Below are 25,644 nucleotides of genomic sequence, written 5' to 3' on the forward strand. Positions count from 1 at the left end.
TTTCACAATCAATTATCTTATTGGTTAAATCAAACCTAAATATTATTGATTATAACCAATAAAATAATTGGAACAAACACTACATATACTAATTGATACATATTGTTAAGGGTGACTTTCTTTGTGAGTGTTATCTATATACGAGATATTGCATACTGGAATTTAAATGACAAAAAATGGAATAAAAGTGTTAAAAAAATTTACCTGCAAAATTCTTTGTCTGGTATCTTCCTGTGCATCCTTATCTGCAAAATTTGGTCGTTCCTTGTAAACCTCTAAAAGTTTCTCCACACCTGGTGAATAACAAGGAAATAAACATTTGTAATGGTGTAAATCTGACTTGTCAATGCAAACTGTCAGCTACCTCTAGTGAGCTTTATGTTATGTTAAATTAAGGACTTGACAATATAAAACAATAAGCCTGAGATAAAATGTACCATATATATATATATATATATATATATATATATATATATATGCATTCAAGCTGGTAAATACAACTGCAAACAACATTGACCCTTATATGTCTGTACATAATGTGCCCACAGATCAGTGTCTATAATGCTTGTTCTACTGCTTACTTCTAACAAACTGCACAGACTTAGATCTGCTGATTCATTATGTGACAGCATCACTTAAATAGTGGAGGGTTTTTTAAAGCCCAGAACACCAAACAAGGTCACACAGCATTCAACAGGACCCCCATTTTATATTAGTAATTATTTCTATCTTGAACTAACAATGGAAATATTTAAGAAAACTCACTACACCATATTACAAAATATAAATCTTTTGAATAAATTAAATAAATGCAACAAGAAAATTTTGAAATAAGTGACAACTCTCAGCATCTAATGCTAAAATCTTCATAATAAATAACATTGTATTTAAGACTATTTTTTAATTTAACATAAGTACACATCATGTTTGGTAAATATATATCAATACTTAAAGTAACTGAGAATATGAACTTCTTTCTCTAAAATATCTCTTAATATATATGTATTAAACAAACAAAACATATCACTAGTACATGAAATGTTGACATTTCCCGCTATATATTATGTCTTACTGCATAAAACTGTAGACAAACAAACTACATCACCTTTCAGATGCAATCTTACTACACATATTTCCATTCCATATTTACTAAATTTACATTACATATGACACCTTACTATACCTACAGCAAACAAATGAGTTGATTGCTTGGCTGGTGGCAACTGCTCCAACCTTGTGAGCCAAAATGGATAATAAATTAAATTGAGCTGGGGTTATTTCTCTATATGACAGGTGAATAACCCACTCAATCCAGGATGAGATAGTCTGTTTTGATACATCCTCCTGTCCTTTTTTGGGAAGCTGAATGAGGCGTGATCTCCTTCGACTCAAAGGCTCCATTCTATTAAGGTACCACTTGAAAGCACGAACTGGGATATGGTGAACTTGTGTATGGATTTGTTGCTGACAACACCACTTTAGAAAGTCCCACAGCAGAGCCAAAGGTCTTGGGACTTGGTTCTTCCTTGTCATTTGAAATAAATCACCACTGTAAGACTGTAGAGTTGACAGAGAGAATGAGAACTCGCTTGCCATGGAAATATTCCTGCCACCAGTGAAAGGCTTTGACAATGGCTATCATCTCCAGAATTTATTGATATGTGAAGGTGATACCATGGTTTGGATTTCAATGCCCAATCCTTTGGGAGATGAAATATGTTGCCTGTGTATTGAACTCCATACCTAGGTGATCAAATTGTTGAAATGGTACTAGGTTGGATTTTTCCTTGCTGACGAATAGTCCTGATTGGTAACAAAGGTGATCATGTCTTGTTAGATGTAACATGAAGGTATGCACTGTTTAACTCCACACTGATGGCAAAGTCTCCCTCCTCAATGGCATTCAAAGTGTGCTGTGATTTTTCCATTGAGAACCAAGGGGCATGGATGAATTGATTGAGGGCACTTAGGCTGATAACCAGAGTGACATTTGCCTTTGGGACCAAGAAAAGTCTGGAACAAATGATAGGTATGTGAGAACTGTGGTTTTCGCTGGGTGGAGTTTCAATAGGACAGCTTTTAAAGGTTCGTGTCCTATAAGTGGCTCCTGGGTCTTTTTGTTGATATCCTGCACTATCCCTGTATCAATACTGTGTTTGTGAGAGGAAGTGAAATTGGTCTCCTAGTTGGATTGTTTGCAGACTTTTTTAGTCTAGTCATCAAACAGAAGGTTAGATTATAAAGGCTGTGCTATCAGCTTGGCCTTATGGTGATCCTTCAGGACAGTGCAATTGTAAATATGTAGCTACAGTTATGGCATTGGCCAAAGTGTACTGAGTGGTTCTGTTCAGCACTTGGGCCATTCCTGAGACTGACTTCCATGAATGCCCTGAGGTATTCAGAGTGAGAGAAGGTAAGCTACATTCTGCATGTTGGAAGATAGCCATAGACACGAAAGTCCAACATCAAAGCCATGGCAACGATATTGCACACTAAAGTGTTGTATTTCATCAAAGGCCATCTGGTCCATATGTATGGAGTGTGGCTTTGTCATCCCCAAAGCAGCAATATCACTGTAAACTGCTGGGGCTTCCAAATGAATGACTGGTTTGTGGCAAAGGTAGAATCGACACTGAACTGTTGATGAAAGAGGGTCAGAAAGTCAGTAACTCTCCCAGACTGGAAGTAATTAAAGTCAGACTCTTCCATTTTGTCGTAAGATCAACAAATAATAGAGCTCTGGTCCAGGTTGTTGATGGACTGGAAGGAGAACAACACTCTGGGGGTCTAAAGCTCAGAAGGCTGAATCATCCTGTCCCATCAGATGATGTAGAACAGATCACAGCAGTAGAGAACAAACATCATCTTGGTTGCACAAGGTGAGATTATGGTCCCCTGTAATGCTTGAGACTTACCTGGCAAAAAGTGATGAGATCTGTCGCTCACTAAACATGCAGAATGCTCTGAATTAGAAACTGTGACTTCAAGACAGTCACTGAGTAGTCTCTTTTCGTGGTAGAGTGTAGAGAAATAGCAAAGCGACATCTGTTGAGATGTGAGGAACTATTCATGGCATTGTGCCGAATGAGTGACTGAAGATGGCATGAAGGTTACATGGGTCCATGCACATCTGTTAAAGTCGGGTTTGACATACTGGAAAATAAGCTATTAGTGATTGAAACAGTAATACTGATGTTTTGGTCCTTTGTGATCCCTAGTATATGATCTAGGCCAGTCACAACAGAAACAGGCCATCTGTGTGGGGAGGATATCAAAAGGATCATCAGTTGGGATGGGTTATGGGAAGTTTGATCTATGTAACCTGTCTGTGTATCTGTTGAGTGTGAATGAACTTGGCTGTATGTTAGCTCTGTCCCTCGCTATTCCATAGTAGGAATCAAGTAGAACCCCTGTAACCCCTGTAAGCAATGTAGACTGAGTTGCCAACAATGGTGACTCAGAGTCTGTCAATGTCTGGCACATCGTGGCTGAAGAGTAAGATGATTTATCTTGTCCGTAAGAACCTCTCAAACTGATGAAAGGTCAACATGCAGACTGGTGATGTCTTCATCCTGAGCTGTGTTTCTGCACTTTGCCCATTGTTCTAATCTGTAAGACAAATTCAGCAAAACATATAAAACTGTAGACCTGTACCTGTCTTTCAGAATGCAATGTCCGTGCAGAGCTAAATCTTAACAGGCTGACCCAGAAACTGATAAAATCTAATAAAGCAATGAAGTGTACAGGTAAAATATAATGACAATACCACCTGTATGGAGGAGAAGTATAAACCTGTGGGCATGCCCATAAGATGACTGAATAAAGTGGGGAGGGGGCGCAGAGCTAAACCAAATGATGGATACCTGTGAAAATGTGATAGCAGATGATCTCAATTAAACTGCTAGCTGTAGGAAAGGTCAAGGACATGTACAGGTAGAATCAAAGAAGCATGGTGTTCCAAGGCAAAGGATGCTATGGTAAGGTAAACTCACCTGTATGGTCCCAGAAATGATGGAATTATACGTATATAAGGAGCTTCTTAAGAACATATAGACCTGCATACATTCCAATATTGTAGCCCAAACCAAGCTTGCAAAGTCGCATAGGCTACTCATGCGAGTGACTAAGTGATCTTTAAATGTGATGGAATGTTATGACTCAAGTGTCACCTATAAAAACATACATGAGCATGACAAGACAGAGTAAAACATGTATAGAAATCTTAACTGTACTTATCCAATCAGAGCGGAAACTATATAGAAATTACACAAGTTTCTATATTACACAAAAACACCTTCACATAAAAAGGAACTGAGGCAACCATTATAGACAATTACAAAATAGGTGTGACAATATCCATTATGAGGCAATTTCATGTAGGGAAAAAGGCCCACAGACCGCCTGTACAAACAAAAGACATTGGAATAGAAACTCCTGAATATGTACCCATTCATAATGGAATTACACATACATTAGGTGTTTTTATAAGCACTAGAGACTTGCACAAACAAAATATTATAGCCCAAACTTAGACTCCCCGTGCCAGTACCTAAACATGTGACGAAGACAAAGTGTAAGCAAACTGTATAGGCAGAACTTTATCGGGATAGAAAGAGATCTGCAGTGTCAATTGACAAAAATTGGCTAAATCTATTTGAATGCAAACCTGAATACAAACACAAAATATGCTGACTAATTATTTATATTCAGCTATCACTTTAATGAGTCTACATGTCTAACTTTCACTGAATGACCATGAAGTCTACAAATTCTGCAATGAGTATGACAAAGTGTTCAATCAGAATGCTGTATCACTTTCATATTCTTTTTTCAAATTTGTAAAGCAGTGCTCGTTTGTCCTTTTTCTGATCTGTCATGTTCTGAAGTTTAAAAAGATCCAGTCATATAACTTCTAAAAGTCACACTTTAAAAGCCCGTTTTGCATAACACTTGGCACCATTTCTTCAAAATTAAAGGCTAATACGTTACCTAACAATATTAATACATTGTGAACACGCCACAGCACACTATGTTATAACACAAATTTGGATATAACACAGTTGTGACATGGCTCCCGAAATTTCACATACATGTACTTTTCTAATACAAATTTTTTTTTCTTTCTTTCTTAAAAGTACAAAAAGTAACATTTAAAAGTTTATTATCATTTCTGGGGATCAGAGAATTCTAACAGAAGAAGATCGTGCAGTGGTTCCTGCAATTTCATATATATGTATTTATCTCGTACACGAAAAGAGTTTCTTCTCTGTGAAAGTAAGAAAATAACAGGTAAAAATTTGCCGATGTTGAAAGTTGCGACTTATTTTCATTACTGGCAACAAAATATATTATCTGGTTATTCACCCACCCACCCCAGACACTGTTGACTGTTTAGACCTGTAACCCGGATTTGGAGTGAAGAAATTCAGAGGCACCATGAAAGGAAGCCACAAACTTGATATAAAATGCACTGGAATTTATATATTGTTAGATAAACAAATTCATTGTTCATACTGACTAACCACCTCAACAGCGCATAGTTATATCATAATCTGCTTATTCTGACATCTGGACTGAGTACTGTATACTGTATGATCTTGGTATTTTGTTTTCTTAAACATTTTTGGTAGAGGAGATCAACTGGACAAAATATTATCTCACAATGGATCTTTCCGACAAAATAGTATCGGATTCTCGGCTGCACGCTCGTAATTAATATGTTTATTCTGACTGACCTCTGTGAGTGGACGGTAAGTAAAATTCCTCTTCTTTTTGCTTATTGAATTAAATCCTTTGGAACACTTATATTTTCTGTAGTAATCCCTGTCAGAACAGAACATCTGTGTATTCAACGTCTGTTAGCCTTTTTTTAAAAAAAATCAAATTCTGACGCATGCATGAAAGGTAGTATCATTGTCACTAGAAATGTCACAAAAACACACACACACACAAAAATAACACAAAAAAAGCACAAACAATAACAGAGATCTACTTGTTTGTCTGTCTATGCCATTGGGACTAGGTACAATCAACCACTTTTGAAAGCAGGAAAAGTATTTGCTACAATTGACAAAACAACAGCAAATTCCTTTTGTTTTTAAAATGTAACCAGAAACAATAGTTTTGCTGAAACTTCAAAGAAAACTGATGAGAAGAAGAAAAAATCAGTATCAATCAATACTCTACAGTTATTTGATGTTGCCGCCACAATGAGAAACATACATCTGTTTGGTCCTCCAAAGCTGTCCTTTACCAGTACCTTCAATAACATGTGGTGTTTAATTCATCAAAGAAAGCCGACTACAATTTTCAATAAAAAATAAATAACCTTTTATCAAAGGAAGTTAGCAGCAAGTTTTAAATAAAAGTAATTGAATCTGATAGATTGTTGTATTTACCAAAGTGAATGGAACAAGATTATTGTACCATGAAAGGTTCATTTCTGCAGAAAAATGTATACTTATGGTAGCTACCAATGGCAGCATAAAACGCCATCAAGTTAACTGAAGATGGGGTGGTATCTTGCAAAGATTTTGTTTAACTTTCTAATTTGTTCAAGTTTTCAATTCCCTATCAATAGTCTCACCCCCATGGTAGCCTCAGCAAGAGATTTCTGTCTCCAGCTGACCATAATCTAGACCAATTTAAGTACATGTACATGTACCATGTAAACAGCTACATCCATGTTCTATTTGTGACAATTGTAGTGAATTGTTAAGTGACAATCAGATATAGATCAAAATGAGGACTACCATTTTTTGTAATATATATGTGTTATTTGTGTTTTCTGATGGGATATGAGACATATATGAAATTTATAACATGTGATCTATACTCGAATTCATGGATTTATTATATACAAGTACAGTACCTAATGGATTATGGATTGTACTACACAAATGTAAGTTGTCTATATACAAGTTTTTCAGACTAGTTTGCTTTCATTTAATCAAAATCACGTAGTTTTGCTCCCACTTTTATTACCTCCCCCACAAAATTTAGGAAAGTGCATCATTTTCATCAGTTAACTGACTTGGTTGGTTATAACACGGTGATATCTATAGTGTGGTTGAGTTCTATGAACCCCAACTACTGTGGTTGGTTATAACATGGTGAGATCTATAAAGTGGTTGAGTTCTATGAACCCCAACTACTGTGGTTGGTTATAACACGGTGAAATCTATAAAGTGGTTGAGTTCTATGAACTCAACTACCGTGGTTGGTTATAATACGGTGAGATCTATAAAGTGGTTGAGTTCTATGAACCCAACTACCGTGGTTGGTTATAACACGGTGAAATCTATAAAGTGGTTGAGTTCTATGAACCCAACTACCGTGGTTGGTTATAATATGGTGAGATCTATAAAGTGGTTGAGTTCTATGAACCCAACTACCGTGGTTGGTTATAACATGGTGAAATCTATAAAGTGGTTGAGTTCTATGAACCCAACTACCGTGGTTGGTTATAACACGGTGAAATCTATAAAGTGGTTGAGTTCTATGAACCCAACTACCGTGGTTGGTTATAATACGGTGAGATCTATAAAGTGGTTGAGTTCTATGAACCCAACTACCGTGGTTGGTTATAACACAGCGAAATCTATAAAGTGGTTGAGTTCTATGAACCCAACTACCGTGGTTGGTTATAACACGGTGAGATCTATAATGTGGTTGAGTTCTATCATCCCCAACTACACTGTATAATGAATTTGTGAGGCAAAGTTTCAAGAAACATGTTTTCATGGAAATGTGTCATGCAGGTGCTATAAACAGAAAATAAGGGAAGTACAAGTAGGTACAGAAAGGACAAATTTGCTCTTTTGCCATTCTTTGCAGCAGTCAATATTTTTAAAATATGCTGAAATTTATATGATTGGGATTAAAAAGATGATAATGAAAATGAAAAACATGTCTTTTTATTGCTTTATTTTTTTAAAATTATTTTTTAATGGACCAGAAAAGAATACATTAGGTACAGGCAAGTGTAAGACACACTAAGGCAGAAAAAAGCATGATTATACCAAAAGCTTAATGGTTGTCAAGTATGTAGTCACCTGTAGCTTCGCCAATCAAACCATAATTTTCACTTCACTCATGAAATATCTCCTTATATCTAATCAACAAATGTAGATATCCTTTATTTTATTTCACTGACTTTTATTTTCTGAACATGATCTTATTACAATACAAGAAAATAGGATAGCATAAATGTGCTTTTATTCAATATGTAGAGTTCTACATTAAAACATAAATTGTCTAAATGGTACAGTAAGTGTATATCACTTTAATTTCTTTGCATTCCATTCATCTTACCTTCTCTTCCTTTCTTTTCTCTTTCAATTGACTGTCTCAGATGTAATAAATACTGCTGTAAAGTTGATTTCCTGTGGTCTGTTTTCATTGTAAACTGTTTATCCTCTGCCTGGAATATGAACTGGCATTGTATTGAAAGTAAACTAAATTAATTACTAATATTGTAGTGAATAGAAAGAAACTAAATTACTGGGTATGAAAGCTGAAATTGGCATTGTAATGAAGAAGAAAAAATATTGGCATGAGGGATGAAATTGATATTGTAATTAAAGGAAACTAGATTATTGGCATAATGGTTGTTTTGAATTAATAACTAAATATGTGTGCTTGTAAAGTTGATGTTACTCATCTGTAACATCAATGATCACTATGGTTTGATGAACATTATGGTTGGTGTAAATATACATGCGCATGGGCTCTCATATATATTTCAAGGAAATGTGTCAAAACTGTTTTAAATGTTTTCACCTTTTTCATTTTCTGGTGAAGTTTTAGAAACAAAATTTAAATTGCTTGTTGGAATCAAACTACAAACAACACATACCCTTATCAGTGAGCATGTAATATGCCAGCACATCAGGATCTATATTTATAGTTCACCTGATTATTTCTAACAAGCTGCATAGACCCAGATCTGCCAGTGCATTGTACAACAGTAGATCCCTGTCTGTTAAGTTTGCTACTGGACTTGATGTATAAGCAAATATATTCTGTATGCAATAATTCAGTTTACTACATAATGGTTCAATACACCATAAAATATGCTGACTCAGGGATAGGCATTAACAGCTGTCAAATTGCCCAAGGCCAACTGAAATCTGACTTCTTTTTGTTAAAACTAACTGTATGAACAAGCAAATGACATGAAGGATACTGATCCACTCATTTAATTTCCATGACAATATATGAAAAGAACTGACTACTATTTACAAATAGTATCAACTTTTGCAAAGCATATAAACATTAGTATCACTTCAACTTGCCTATAACATATTTACAGTTTCTCTGGACATTTGGGCAAGTGAATTTCACTACTTGCCAGAACATATAAAGACAATTATTTTATTAGTTGATGCCCAACAATGTGACATTGTGTCTAAATCTTAATCAAACTTTTCAATATCACTCATTTAAATTATTTGAGACCAATAAAAATTTCAAGATGAACTGTTTCTGACATGCTCAATATGGTGAAAGATACTCATTGCATACTTGGATACTGAGTTCCAGTAAAACATATATACAACCAAAAAAATGGCATTGTCAATGTGGAGAATCAACCATAGATCCAACTATGCAACTTTGAATTTTGTATAATTTTCATATGAACTCTCAGAGTACCCTGGCATTTTACCTAGGTACCTTCTATGCTGAAAGGTAATTCCTCAAATTAGAGGTTTTGAGATTATTGTAAGTGATTTTATTACCACTTCCAGTCATACATCAGCTTTCAAACTTTCCACTTAGATGATCAAAGCTAAAGCAAAATAGTTCAACCAATCAAGTATTCACATTATCACATAAAGGTAAACAATTGCCTTTTATTCACCCCAAACAAACTCTATAGCCCATTTTGAACTACACCAATGACTGGCACCTGATTTGCAAAAAGGGCAAACTTAACTCTTATTCTTGCATATTTAAGGGCAGCATAAATCATATCATAATGATGACTTATCTTTTTTTAATTTAATGAGAAACATCAAAAACAGAACTTAACACTGTCTTTTCAATGAAAGGTAATCAGTTAGTTATTGTTTGAAATGGACAAAAGCAAACCTTGCAATGAACCAATCAATTTCAGTCGCCAGCCAAAATATCATCTGTTTCAATGCATGATACACTGGTTGTTCACTGTATTTTGCACTTGGCTGTACTAGAGATAAACAATTCAACACAGCATACTCACATAGCAATCTATAAGAAACTGTTCTAGAACATTGCTGCTGGTGCCTCGTTGTTGGGCCACAGTTTTAATATCACCATTCATATCAACCGACAATATTGCTTCATGAAGTTTATCACAACTCTGAAAGGTAAAATAGATAATTAAATTAAAAAAGCATACATTTCGCATGAAGTAAAACAGCCTGCACAGTGAATCTAAGAGCAAAAACTAACTCTATAAGAAAAGTGTAAAGTACTCATTTGTGACAGATTTATGTTTTAATTATTTTTAATTTTGTATTTCACCTCTATATATTTCACAGCTTAAAAAAGACTTGTCTGGATACATGGATTATACAGTATGACATGTTACTGATAACACATTTCATGTACAAATCATACTTTTGAAATAACACATTTAATATCAAGATGTCATATCAGACATAAATATGATGTTGGAGATGTCTGAATGTGCTTTTAGGCATTTATATAACATCACATAACAAGAATAATTAAATATTGTATTTTCACTCATTTTCTGTCACACTTCTGAAATACACTGATCAATTTTGATGTATTGTTTATCGCAGCTCACATAGCCCCAAGAAGACCTGATATCACTCACCTGGTACTTGATGTATGACACTTAATCACACACATATTGAAACCGCAGAGGCAAAAGAAAAGTTTGACGAAGATAACTGCCACATATTTATTATCTATTCTAGACCATATATATATATATATATATATATATATATATATATATATATATATATATGATCACTTTCTCAGAATAAAATGGGCAAGGCATATACACAACTAGCCCTGTCTTTTGGATCACTTCTTGCCCATGGAGACTTGGCCCCAATTCCTAATATAAAAAATGTGTTACAACTCTATGGACTTAAACTAAGTAACAGAAAAGAGCAATAACCAACAAGTTTTGTCAAATTCAACAAATAATTTATTTCCCTACAAAACAAAAGTGACATTTAAAAAAAAGAAGTTACAGTATTTGTGAATTAAATCCCAAATAGTCTTAAAGGTTTTATCACAAGTCCAAATGTATAAAGTTTCAACTGAATTCCAGTGACATTCCAAATAAGTTCCAATGGTAAATGTGTTGATGTCTCGGTAGTCTCAGATGTGGTATAGTGTCAGTGGCTTGAATTGTGATGATATACTAACAGTCTTTTGATGTATTACAGTAATATAATCCAAAAATATTCTTGTCTGAATGCACAAAATTCCAAATTAATGTAGCAATCAAAGAATATTAGTAATAAGTACACTGTATTTCCAGTGAAGAATAATGTGAATAATTAATTTTGCCTGAATGAAAATCTGAACACAACAATAAGACTAACAATAATAAACAAACAAGAGATGCAGACGCTAGCACTTTTGATTTGTAAACAAATCATGTACACTCCCGTAGTAGGTGCTTAACATTTTGGTTGATTAAATTTGTTTCTGAATGAAGTAAAGCAGATGTTTTGTGGACTGCCACAGACCAACTGCTTTGGCACATTCCGCATTAACTTTTTTGATACAATGTTTCAGATTTAGGCTGGTTATACAGTAGATGCCAGAAAAGTCCTTACAAATAATATGCAAGTGACAAGGCATAAACTGTCTTCTTTAGCTGGTGATAAGAATAGCAAAAAAATATATAAAAGTTTTACATCCTGAATTTCCTCAAATTGTACTTTATTTGTTCTGCAAATCCGAATTACATGAGCCATGTCATAGGTTCTCAATCTTGATTACATATTTTGAAATTGTACTGTAATTTTGAACATAAGTGCAATTACATCCTCCTTACTGCACCCAAAATGAAATAAGCATTAAATTCCATAGCGTCTTTTTGATAATTGCAATTGAAAGACTTCATATTTTTCCCAAATTATGATTTCAAACATTCAATGACAGAAACAGAAACACATTTGGAGATGTCAACATGCTTCTCCCTCGTTTCTTCAATCTGATATATTTCATGTGGAATAGTCACATATAAATCCAGTCCATGATCATGAAATTTCGTAGAATTGAGAAAAAAATACCAAATTTTATTCGTTCCAGATCAAAAGGAAAAGTTGATGCATTGTGCATTCAACTATTTTAACTAGACACGCTATTTTCTTTCAAATGTTATGTCTAGTGCGCAACTAAGTTCAAATGTATCTGGTCGGAGGTATGTGCACAGTAATAATATTGTTGCGTAATGATGAATCTGTGCTTGTGTTTTTAGTTTGGAATACGGCATATATTCAGTTACTTTGTTTCTTGTAGTGTATTTTGTTAATATAATTAAGCATTAGGTAGAATAAGAAAATGAGCATATAATAAAAAGGTTACTGCATTTGTATGGAAAAATATGAGCTCATTTTGTCAGATGGATATACTGCACTCCCAAGGTCATGCAGTATTCCATCCGAAAAACTCATTCATATTTTCCCATACAAATGCAGTAACCTATAAATAAAACATATAATCATTAAGAAAAACCAACAAATAATACAAATTAAATATACATAACAGCCCTACCCTTAAAGTATATACAATTATCATTAAACAGGGAGTTAATTTGTGCAGTCAGCACAGATTCCTGGGTTTACCCTTACCCCTCTGTGACCCTGCCCATGAAGTCATAACCTGGAAATCATTGAGATGCCCCAAAAAGGAAACTGCAGTGGCTCAGTGGTTAAGGCACTGAACTCTTAATCAGAAGGTAGTGGGTTTCATTCACACCATCCAATCAACCTGGATCTTGCTTATAATCATAATCATCTCAGATCCTGACATGAGCTTACAGGGCAAAATCAGTTCAGTCTCTAGAGTGTTCACAAATCTAGTTAATCACCTACTGCTAATAATCAAACTCAGCTGATATATTTTCTGACACAGGCTTACATGCCAGATATGACAAAATCTGATCAGAATATGGCCTCTAATATGTTCACATATTCAGTCAATTAGATGCAAAATCACCTTATTAATATGCATGGCTGTTGTTCATAATCAAACTCATTTCATGTCCTGATGATTGAAGCTTACATATCAAAACTGATAAGAAACTGATCAGAAATATGGCCTCTAGTGTCTTCAGAAGCTTATTCAATCAAATGCAAGATCTCCTCAATAATATCTGTGGATGTCATTCATAATCAAACTCACCTGAGAGCTTAATAAAATAAATTACATATATATAAATTGACCAGAAGTATAGCCTCTAGTGTGTTCACAAGCTTGGCCAATCAGATGCAAGACCTATTCATTATTATGAGTGGATGTCACTCATAAATGAACCCAACCAAGATTTTGATCATATAAGCTTACAAATCTGATAACAAATATGACCTCAAGAATGCTCATAAGTTCAGCCAATCAGACGCAAGATCACTCATAAATATATGTAGATGTCACTCATAATTGAGCTCATATGAGATCTGGATGATATAAACTGATATAAAAAAATCTGATAAAAAAATATGGCCTCTAGAGTGTTCACATGCTCATCAAGTCAGATGCAAGATCACCTCAGTAATATGATAACACTCTTCTGAGATCTTGATGAAAATAGCTTCCAAACCAAATCTTTTCAGAAAAAATAGTCACTAGTGTGTTCAAAATCTCAGCCAATCACATACAAGACCAAATCATTAGTATGAGTGGATGTTGCTCATAAGTGAACTCACTTGAGATCTCTTACATACCATATCTGCTCTTTATATGATCTGAAATATGGCTTCAATAGTGTTAACAAGCCAAGCCATTCAGATTCAAGAATACATTATCAATATGCATGAATGTCATTTATAATCAAACTTATCTTAGGTTATGATCATATATTAAGCTTATATACCAAATCTAATAAAAAGAAATATGCTCTCTAGAGTGTTCACAAGAGAATCAGACAGAAGATTGACTTATTAATGTATATGGATGTGACTCATAATCAAACTGAAGTTCTGATGAGATTAAATACCAATCTCATCAGGAAAATACAACCTCTAGAGTGTCTACAACCTCATCCAATCAGATGCCAGATCAACTCACTAATAATGCATGGATGTCATATAATCAAACTTGCCTGAGATCTCGATAAAATAAGCTAGCATACCAAAAACTCGGATCAAAATCCCATCAGAAAAGGCCTCAAGAATGTTCACAAGCTCAGCCAATCATATGCAAGATCACTTTAGGAATACATGTAGATGTCACTCATAATCAAATGCAACTTAGATTTAGATGATAGAAGCAATGCATACAAAATGTGATCAGAAATATGGCCTCTGGAGAGTTCACAAACTCGGGCAATCTGATGGAATAACACCCCATTAATATGTTTGCCAGCTGCTCATAAACCCATCCGAGGACTTCTTGATTTAAGCTTACACATCAAATCTGTCAAAAATATGGCCCTTGGAGTGCTCATACGCACAACCAAGCAGATTATAGATCATCTTATTGATATGTAATGCTAACATTCATAACTGAACTCATCCAAGATCTTCATGATATAAACTTACACACCAAGTGTGAACAAAATCTGCTCAGAAATGAAGTCTCTAGAGTGAACACAGGCATGTTTTGACAGAGAGACAGATGAAAGATGCAGGGATGCACCAGAAGCTCACTGAGCATATTGGCCAGGCATGATAAAAATCATTCAACTTGTTTAACATATTCTAAATGAACTGAAAACACAAAGATTTTTACTATGTTAAGGAAACCTAATCATTATAACAACTGACAAAAATATTAATGGCACATTTTATTCCATGTGATAAAATAGGGTTTCCAAGGATGACAGTCTCTCAAATTGCAATGATATATCCATATCCCAGCCCATCTACTTTGCAAAAACTTCAACATAAAACATAAACAAAGATGATGAAAATGGTGTTATTCATGTTCAAGATGCTAATGATAATTCTAATGTTGATGACAATGATGCTACAGTTACCAGAAAGGTAATTTTTATGTCTCAACATGCTCTTGAGGGTGAGACAAAGAAGTGTGATATATCCTATCCTGAAATTTTTTAAACAGTTTTCATTGTCTGTGCATTTTTATTCAAGCGGTCAACCCAAACAATATATCTATCAGAGAAGCCATTCAGTTTTCTGCTACCTATAATCAACACTTTCTCATTTACTGGTTTAAAGTTACATATTATAAATTTACATTAATTTATATATATATCTGTATTTTTTGTAACTCCTTGTACATGATTTTATCTGATTTTTATTCATGGTTGTAAATTGTACAGAATATCTTTAGTTAAATTTTGCCTACATGACCTGGGTGTCTAGAGAGTTTAGTGTTTCAGAGGATCTATAAATAAATATGTGTTGACAATTATAATTAATAATCCTCATAATAAGACTTAATGGCACCTATGGCTTAATTTCTTGTTGGTTGATGGGGTTTCAACATTTCTAGAAGGATTCAATAAATTTCCATTGGTTGGGCTAGGTCACATGAATAGGCCGGTTTGGCATAAAATGAATAGTAAGTTCCATTATGTGGGGTCTATTGCAAAATATAGTCACAATAGATGGTGTATATAAAGGGAGAACTGAGTAGTCAGTTTCATTCTGATTTTGGAGTCATCCTCATTTCTTGTGTTCTTGTTGCAAGTCTGCAGTCGTGTTTTATGTTTGTTATAGAACAGGAAAACCATTTGTTTGGACTATGGAACTAGAAAGTGCTCATTATTTGGACTATAATATTATTTTGGTACTGTTGTGAATTATTCGAAGGAGTTCAGGATGATGCCATCTTGACAGCATCATGATTCTTCATGGTCCACTACATTTTTTTTTGAAATTTATACAGAACTTTTTATTCATTTAGGACTTACATAAAATTTTATCAGGATTATTCTGGATTCATATCATAATAGTGTATGTTTTGCAAAACTTGATGGTTTTACTTCTTTCTTTTATTAGTTTGTGACCACAGATTCATAATACTATGTCATACATGTGAGAAAATGGTAGAAAACAGTACAAGCATTGTAGATTTGTTTAAAAATCCATCTTTTTGCGATGGAAATTAATTTATCCACGCTGTTGTCCATCATAGACCAAATATGGTAATCGTCGTGCATGTCCATATCATGGCTCATGATGGATTGATAAAGTTTTATTGCCCCCACGGGTAAATCACGGCAATATAATTATGCAATAGCGGACATCCACTGCATCGCCCCCATGGGTAAATCATAGCAATATGATTATGTAATAGCGGACATCCACTGCATCGCCCCCATGGGTAAATCATAGCAATATAATTATGTAATAGCGGACATCCACTGCATCACCCCCATGGGTAAATCATAGCAATATAATTATGTAATAGCGGACATCCACTGCATCACTTGGAACTTACAAATTGGCTGTACTACTGCAGACAGTGCAGAATGCTTATTTTATGCCTTATAATATTCAAAGAACTGCACTCTAAAATGCATTAACATAAATGTATTGCAAGAAATGAAGGATACATATCTGAGCAAAGAATCTCATGACAACATTTAGACACTTCACAATATGCATAAAATTGAATGGTGCAGTGATTTCAAAAACTGTGGCTGAGAGAGATATTCTGCTTTAAAGAAACAAAACAAAAAAGAAATCAAATGCAAGTTTCACATGTAAGTATTAGTGGAATGATAAGACAAGAAGACACATGAAGCAATCTGTAACACGACTTCATGGAATATTCAATTATTAAAATAAAAAATATGTTATCAGTGAGATAAATCATAAATGACTCATGCACATGCTTTTCAATCAACTTTGAAAGAGTTGGGAAGATAATGTGTTGTTTTGTTTTAGCCTGTGTAAACATCTTTGTTACTTTATTTCTCCAAATTTTATACTCTTCACTACCTAAAGAAGTCTCCTTTCTTAACAACATCCATTACTGCTGGTTGATGATTATGTTTTATTCTAAACATTTTGTTATGATGAATGTTGAATGAATACATTCCAAAACAAGTCTATCCAAATACTTTAGATATTAAGTTTGCCTTTAAATATTGTTACACTGGGATACCCATAGAATCTGTTCCAAATCCATTAGAAATTTGATGTTCAAATTCTTAAAAGAGATGCAAGATTTTTTTTCTACAGATGCTTTTTATTACTTTCATTCCTTGCTTTTGTGTGTCAGTAGAATGACATAGTGATGACCCAATCTTATGAGCACAAACTTTAAAAACTTTTTCTGGATGATCATCAAGGAATCTTGAATTTGTCTGTTATTCTAGTGGGTTCCTTAACTCATAACCACAATTGCCATGTTAATGTGTCTTGACACAGTACCCTAATTACAAACTCTGTAACATCAACACCAATTAGGATACAGATGGTATTACAGAAAATGGTCAAGATGCAGTTGTATGATGATATCAAATAATGTTGATTTTTTTCTCGTGTAATTTTGTATATTTTTCTTTTTTTCAGGCCAAAAATTACCAGTTTTGGAACTGGAGTTCATGTTCAGATTATAGATTTTTTTTCTCCATTGGATCTAAATTAGACCGGTCTAAACTGCACAAAGATAAATCTTTGCAAATAGCCAAATAGGTTTCAGATTTGGGGTAAAATGGGTCCAGGACATGAAAATCTTGAGTCAAATATAAAGAACAAAAACAAAAACCAACAAAAAGCCAAGTACAATTTTCACACTTCTACCTAGTATGTGCAACCTAAATAGCCAATCAAAAACGTCTTGTATATTCCTAAGCATCCAATTACATGAAAATCTCTTAGAAACAGATATGTATGGATCCATTCAAAAATAACCCCAAAAATGCACTTTATACTCCCATTTCAGGTAATAATTGAAACAATTTCCAGGGGGTAAGGAATTAACTAAAAAAGGTTCCAAATCAGTACAGCATTTACATATCTGTTTATTATAGTAAAACCCTGTTAATATCACCAAGAATGCAAGAGTTTTTGTCATTATTCAGAACTTTTTCTATTTCTAATTCAAAATATGTATTCCAATTATACAGGATGTGGGTGGCCTGTATATGAAGTCAATAAGAAAGGGCTTGGAATTCTGCAGAGAAATCTATATCCAAACCGATTCCATTTCATTCAGTTCAGGATCTTCACACTGTTTTCTATAATAACAATTCTTTATTACACATAAAACAATAGCCCACCACCTCCTGTTTCTCTTTACAGAAACGTTCATCATAATTATTTACTAACAAAAATTTTTCTAAATGATTCTCCTTTAACAATGTTTCATAAATTCAACATCAACAATCTATGTATACATCTTATTTGATCTATTTTGCCCTTGTATCATGATATTTCAATAAGTGATATCTTACATAAAAATGTCTATGAAATTTGTGAAAAGATGGGACTTTTCATTTTTTTAATTTTTATGCTACTTTCTTTAATTTATTTAAATTGGTCTTAGAAATAGTATGAAAATTAAAGGGAAACAAAGACAAACTAATAAACTAGCACTTTTATGAATTATCATTTGAGAATACAAAAACTTGACACCTCTACATGCAGAACAGTATATAATTTCTCCATGTGTGTAGGCTTGCATGTATGTAGTTGATAAATATGCATGTGCATTGTAATCAGGCAATTTTTCTTATGTACTCAGGCGTGGAGCTGGGATTAGGATATATTCAAGAAGTTTAAACATGGTATTTTTTCTGTTACACTTTCATTTGTTCTTATGCCTGGCTAAATATCTGTGCAATTTTACTATTGTATTTTGTATGGATAAAGGTATGCAGTTGACATCAGCTGTGGTCAGGTTTACGGTGTCACAGAGTTTCCCATCTTTTTGTTTAGTGTGTCAACTCTCAGAATGCAACCAATCAGATCAGTTATGGGTGCCATAAACCTACTAAAGCTATAATAAAATCCGTGAGTTCTACTAGATTGAGTAGATATCTACAAAATTTAATGGACATCCTATAGATGTTGTGGACATCCAATTTTTGGTTAAAATATGCATGTCTGCATAAATCTATAATTCTGAACTGACAAATCCACTTCTGCAGTTGAAATTCTCATCCTCAATAGTCTTGTGTCTAGGAACAATATAAACACTATTTTAGATAATCAGTCTGCACTTTACCTGTGTTAGTCTTGGACCTAGGACTGATATGTGACTGTTGTATTGATTAAGGTAGTCTGACATTTTGGCGATTCTCTCCTCCTCCAAAGCTTGAAACTGTGCACAGGCCTAAAACATGATACAATCCAGTATAAGTCACACATATTCCAAGAAATGTTATGTCTTGCCTGCCTCTGATGTAACCCCACTGTATTTAAGAAACACTTTAGGAAATGTATTTTCTAACTAACCAGTTTATCCTGCAAAAGGTGCAAGGCCAGTCCTGTGTTTCAAAACAAAGAGGCATAAAAGTAACAAGTAACGAATGTTTCAGCAGACATTTTGCATCTACAAAGAGAAAATCCCGCACTTTGGTTAACTGATACCCCAACTTATTAGGATCCAAGACGAAATCCAAATAAGGAATCTTAATAATAGTGACACAGATCTTGCTATCACCATAAGAAAAAGTAATTTCTGTCTTGCTATGCTTTAGGCAGGTGAGACTATAAACAAATGAGCAAATTATAAAAATCATTGAAGATTTAGACTTATTTCATCCTTATCATATTATAATATGCACACATTCTTTGTGCTGAATGATAATGAAACATTTTCTATCAAATAAATCATCATAAAATAACACAAATTAATCTCACTCATCAATGTTCTGTTGACTGTGGTGTCTCATATACGTCTGTATACATGTCTGTATACATCATGTATCTTTCTTCCACAACTTTTCACACAAAACTAACACTGTTAACCATAATGCTTAAGCAGATAAGACACATTGTTAACCATAATGCTTAAGCAGATAAGACACATTGTTAACCATAATGCTTAAGCAGATAAGACACATTGTTAACCATAATGCTCAAGTAAGTAAGGGCTGTTCCATTAAAACATACATGGGACTGGCTGAAAGCAGTTTTGAAATTGGGTAGCCACTTTAGATGTGACTGAGGCTTTTCAGGACCCACTGATAAAATGTACTGAGCAACAAATTCACCCACCATTAGAACTTTTTTTGGGGGGGGATATATATATAAATATATATACTCTCATACAGGTTAGAGAATTTTTAAATCATACTCTATGGAGATTCGAACCTAGGTCTGCAGTTAAACTGCACCCAAGCATTGCCTGCACACACACGCATATATTCCCTCACAACTAAGCACATATCACCAAAAAATGATGCTACTCAATCGGTATTATATGCACTTGTGTAATTCTATTATCAAGCATTCTTCTATTGAATCCAAGGATAGCACTTTCTGTTCTGTCTGGTGTATATTTATAATTCTCTCTCTCTCTATATATATATAGTCACACAACCAGGCGAAGTGGGTGACTTTCCTGAGAAAACTTCACCTTTTTCTGTTAGGAAAGTAAAATGACTTTGACCCTATGATTTTTGGGTTGTATACTGAGTGAATGTCAATTTCCAATGCTCCCTTGCAGTAGCCAGTTATTTCCAGTGTTGCTGATTGACCATTAACCCTTTCCCCGAGTAAGTTATAGCAGAGATGTGTGAAAGGGCCTATATGTATCTGGTTATAGCAACTATCACTGGTCAATTTCTGCAAGTTATCATTTGATGATAAAAACATACACATTTGCGTTTTGATACTTAAACAATTGTATGCAAATAGCAATTTGTGTTTTAATAACAGAATTGGTGACCTGAAGATATTAACTGCCGCATGTACATTATTTTCTTCTTAAAATTTGTTTGAAACTATAAGTGAACTTGTCAGGGGTAATAATGGCGGACATTGCTTTGTCTGGGAAATACTAGTCTGTTAGATTGTTTGTTTTTGTAAAAATTTGGACAAATATATTAAGGAAAATATTCTTCACATAGAAAGCAAAGTCTAAATATTAAGTTATTGAAGACTTAGCATAAAACTGCACTTACATAGGTCCCAACATATCGGACAATGCTACATCGTGGAATTAGACAACAGTGTCAGGTCAAAATTGTTTTCACGCTTTTTTGAGAAAATAAGGATAAAAAGCAGCAAAGCAAATACTTTTTAACTAATGTCTTATGTTACTACACATATGTAGACAAATAATAAAACCATAAACTTGCAATCCAATCAATGGACTGTTGTAACAAAGCTAGAATGTGAGTAGTTACATCAAGACAGTTCCTCTTTCTAAAAACAGATGCACTCACATGTTGATGGTTAAAATGGTTTTAGTTCATTCATATACCGACTGTAATGCTTCATTGTGTTATTTATCAATATTAAAAGTAATGTTTTATAGGCAAAAAAGAAATTAAGACGAACAAAATGGTATGAAGGCATGTGTATACTTGCTCTCATGTACATGTTACATGCAAGTAGTAAAGATTATTTATTAATGATTCAATGAAAATGGGCATTGTTTTATAATATTACAAATGAGAAAAGATTACCAGATTATGTTACAATTTATTGTTTACTTGACACAGGTTTTTGTACATCATGCAGTTAACATCATATATATCATGTAATAAACAATAAACAATTTATACTGGTATGATTACCCACACATATTTTTTCTTCAAATTTGTAATTGTAATTTAATTGTCAGACATTTGTCAAATTAAGTCGTCATGAAAAAAAAACTAGCCAATAAGTTGTACTATCTGCTGAAAATGTCAACATACATGTATATGTACAAGCTGGTGTGTCATAAAAATCACTTTTGTGTGGAAACATCTCTGTTTATTAACTTTATGACAAGAAAATTTGTCCTTTATTTCGATGGATCAAAACTGCTGATAGTCATTTTTTTAAATTATTAACCTGAGACACATTTTCATGTTTTTGAATGACATGCAGTTCATAAAGAAAGTTAGGCATGTCAATCTAAGCTGTACTCAGTTATTCATACAAAACAATTTTTCTTTTCATGCTTTAATTGCACAGAGTCTGCAACCAGAGATTTCCAAATTAATGATCATGAATAAGGTGTTGATCACGCCTTTAGTAATTAAACTGTCATTGCTTACCTGGCTTCGACATGTCAGGTGATAAAAATATAATTTGAGCTTATTTTCTCTGATGGACCACACAAACTCAAAACCAATCATACCTGGTATCAAAGGAAAATTACAACAAAGCCTTTGAAATTATAACAATTAGGAATATGGCCATGAAAATTAAACTTCAACCTTCTAACAAAAACAAACGTTTTAGCCAAGATTGTAAACATTGTGTTGAAGATCACAGTTCTAAATCTAGTGTGTATTTCTGAAGGACTATCACTTGCAGACCAGCTCCAGCTGTGCCATCATGTTTATGTTATAGTGTATAAGGGCTGGGCCCATTGCCAGCCTATAGATATTCAGCCCTTATACACTATTATTCGAAAAAGGGTACAAACAAATTGAAAGGTGTGCACATACTATAGGTTGTTTGTTGTTGGCTATGGCAAATAGATTTTATTGTAGCGTTAATAAAGTTTTTGTCATTAGGTGTGCATGCACTACTTGATCTTATTCCCTCCCAGCACAAACAGTCAAACTTCACCCACCCACCCCATGTGTACATGCAAAATAGTCAGTCCCAAACAAAATAAAGATTAATCCAAAGCCAACATAACATTCACTTTGAAAGTAACATATCAACCAAAAAAGTGACCAATAGTGCATTCATTATGAAAATTATACAAGTGAATAAAAAATAGGCATGGAGTGTAAAGAAGCAATTATGTTACATGCTATGTATATTTTGGAGATAATAAACATACCAAAAACTTGGTTTACTGTTCAAATGTTCAGCAAATTGACATGCACATAGACAAAATCTAAATATAAAGTCAACAATGTTAATTCAACCTGCTACTTTGGTATCAATGTATTTAAATTTTGTGGAGAAAATGAGATAGGAAGATTCTAAGCAGAAAGTTGTAACAATCTTCTACTTGTATACAAGCCAAAACTGACCATGCTGTTACTACATACTTGCATGGTTATGTCCAACACCAATCAAAATAAGAACTGTTACCTATTAAGAATCAGAAGCATCAGTGAAAAATCCCCAACATAAAAGTTACTTTTTAATTAGGTATGCATATTATCATTTCTAAGCAGAAATAATTGGAAGATTGGGTGAACAATGATTTACTACTCATCAACTGAACCCGATTTCATTAAAATTGTCACAGTAATTAAACAAAATTAAAGCAACTGAATCCTTGAAACCAGTCCCTTTAAAGTGTCACATGAGATACCTCATACAAACATACAATTGTAATGCCAATGTTATTATATTAAAGCATCACATGATATACTTCATACAAACAAACAATTGTAATGCCAATGTTATTATGTTCAAGAGTCACATAAGATATTTCATACACACATACAATTGTAATGCCAATGTTATTATTAAAGTGTCACATGAGATACCTCATACAAACATACAATTGTAATGCCAATGTTATTATGTTAAGGTGTCACATGAGATACTTCATACACACATGCAATTGTTGTTGTTGTTGTTGTAGGGTTTAATGCCATTTTCCAGCACACGATAGGCTATACATGGCAGCTAGTATTAATGGTGGAGGAAGAACCCGGGAAATCCCCAGAAAGAACCACCGACCCTCGAGAAGCTACTGGTAAGCTTTCTCACATACCCACATCGGCCGAATCCGAGACTCGAACCCACGCAGACAGAGGTGAGATGGCAGTGATCCGTAGTAACGGAGAGCGCTTTAGACCACTCGGCCACTCGGGGCCCCACATGCAATTGTAATGCCAATGTTATTATGTTCAAGTGTCACATGAGATATTTCATACAAACATACAATTGTAATGCCAATGTTATTATGTTCAAGTGTCACATGCATGAGATATTTCATACAAACATACAATTGTAATGCTAATGTTATTATGTTCAAGTGTCACATGAGATACTTCATACACACATACAATTGTAATGCCAATGTTATTATCTTAAAGTGTCACATAAGATACTTCATACATACATACAATTGTAATGCTAATGTTATTATGTTCAAGTGTCACATGAGATATTTTGTACACACATACAATTGTAATGCCAATGTTATTATCTTAAAGTGTCACATAAGATACTTCATACATACATACAATTGTAATGCCAATGTTATTATGTTAAAGTGTCACATAAGATACTTAATACAAACATATGAATGTAATGCCAATGTTACTACACCTCTCCCTTGATAACTTGCTCACAATGGGGTCCACAAGCATAGACCGCACTATAAGTGAGGCACAAGTTACCAAGGGACCTCCAAAAATTGGAAAAAATTGCTTTGACATCGAGAAAACTGTGGTGGGAAGTGGCGTTAGGGAACTGGGCTGTTTACTGACTGAATCCTCATTTTACAATCACGTTGATAATAATTTTTAATAATGCGCTCTTTCTAATGAAGTTGTTTGTTATTCTATTTAAATAACATTTATTTTAAAAATGTCCAACATATGAAAGATTGTTCCAACTGGTTTCAACAACCATTGCGTGTACGTTAAAAAATCTGGGTATTACGTCACTACTTTTTGTTTTCTTGATGAGTCTGGTTCCCATAGTGGTGTTTAATATTATCCTGCCAAATCGGGAGTCCCAAGAGCAGGGAACTAGACTAACTGTTGATACACCACCAAACAAGATTCTTTTTTTCTTTCAAAAACACACTACATTTATTTTGTGTGACAATCGTCTGCGTCGAAACTCAATATTTGCATTGTTCAATTAGTACAATATTGATGTCGTGATTTCATTGGAAGTAACAATGAAACTTCTTATCATCCTTGAAGATAACATCTCTAAGTGCCAGTTCAATAATTCTCCAAAACTCGCTTGTCAACAATGGAACGTATCTTTGAAATCAAGCTCTTTATTTTACAAAGTATTCATTTCGCTTAGCTGCCTTGTTATCTTTGATCACAGTTTTGAAAGAGTCTGATAATATAAGGCAGTTTATGTAACATACACAATAACATTTATAAGTGTCTAATTGATCAAATGAAGTGAGTTCACCCGACATACAACCGGGGCCGCTAGATTTTAAGTTTGTTGGATTTTCGTTCCTTTTAACTTTTCTTTTATCCCACCTGCTTTATTTGATGCAAAACACACAATTAACGTGATAATACAAAGGAGGCCAGCTTTCAGTGCAACAATATGACAAATACTTTCAGAAGTCAGTTATCAAAGCAAGGTCGGCACTTAACTAGGTTCTCAGAGAAATGCTCGCAGACATAGCTGTTACAGTAGATTGACGCATTTCACGTTTAATTTCAAGAGGACACACTGCATTTATGACAATTACACTTAA

At 34.0% G+C, this 25,644-nt stretch overlaps 1 protein-coding gene across 3 annotated transcripts in view; it reads right to left on the bottom strand.

Annotated features, from left to right (window-relative positions):
• Nucleotides 1-25,644, bottom strand: part of LOC149776268 (nostrin-like) — a 136,389-nt gene that overhangs the window by 27,339 nt on the left and 83,406 nt on the right. For all 3 annotated transcript variants that reach the window (XM_089942701.1, XM_089942700.1, XM_089942702.1), the window contains 4 exons: nt 19,339-19,446; nt 10,223-10,342; nt 8,314-8,422; nt 205-293 (listed from right to left, as the gene is read on the bottom strand). In XM_089942701.1, coding sequence (XP_089798827.1) covers nt 205-293; nt 8,314-8,422; nt 10,223-10,342; nt 19,339-19,446 — 426 coding nt within the window. The remainder of the gene's footprint in view (nt 1-204; nt 294-8,313; nt 8,423-10,222; nt 10,343-19,338; nt 19,447-25,644) is intronic.

This window comes from Sinohyriopsis cumingii, chromosome 18 (assembly GCF_028554795.1).
Source record: "Sinohyriopsis cumingii isolate HCF-2022 chromosome 18, ASM2855479v2, whole genome shotgun sequence".
NCBI lineage: Eukaryota > Metazoa > Mollusca > Bivalvia > Unionida > Unionidae > Sinohyriopsis > Sinohyriopsis cumingii.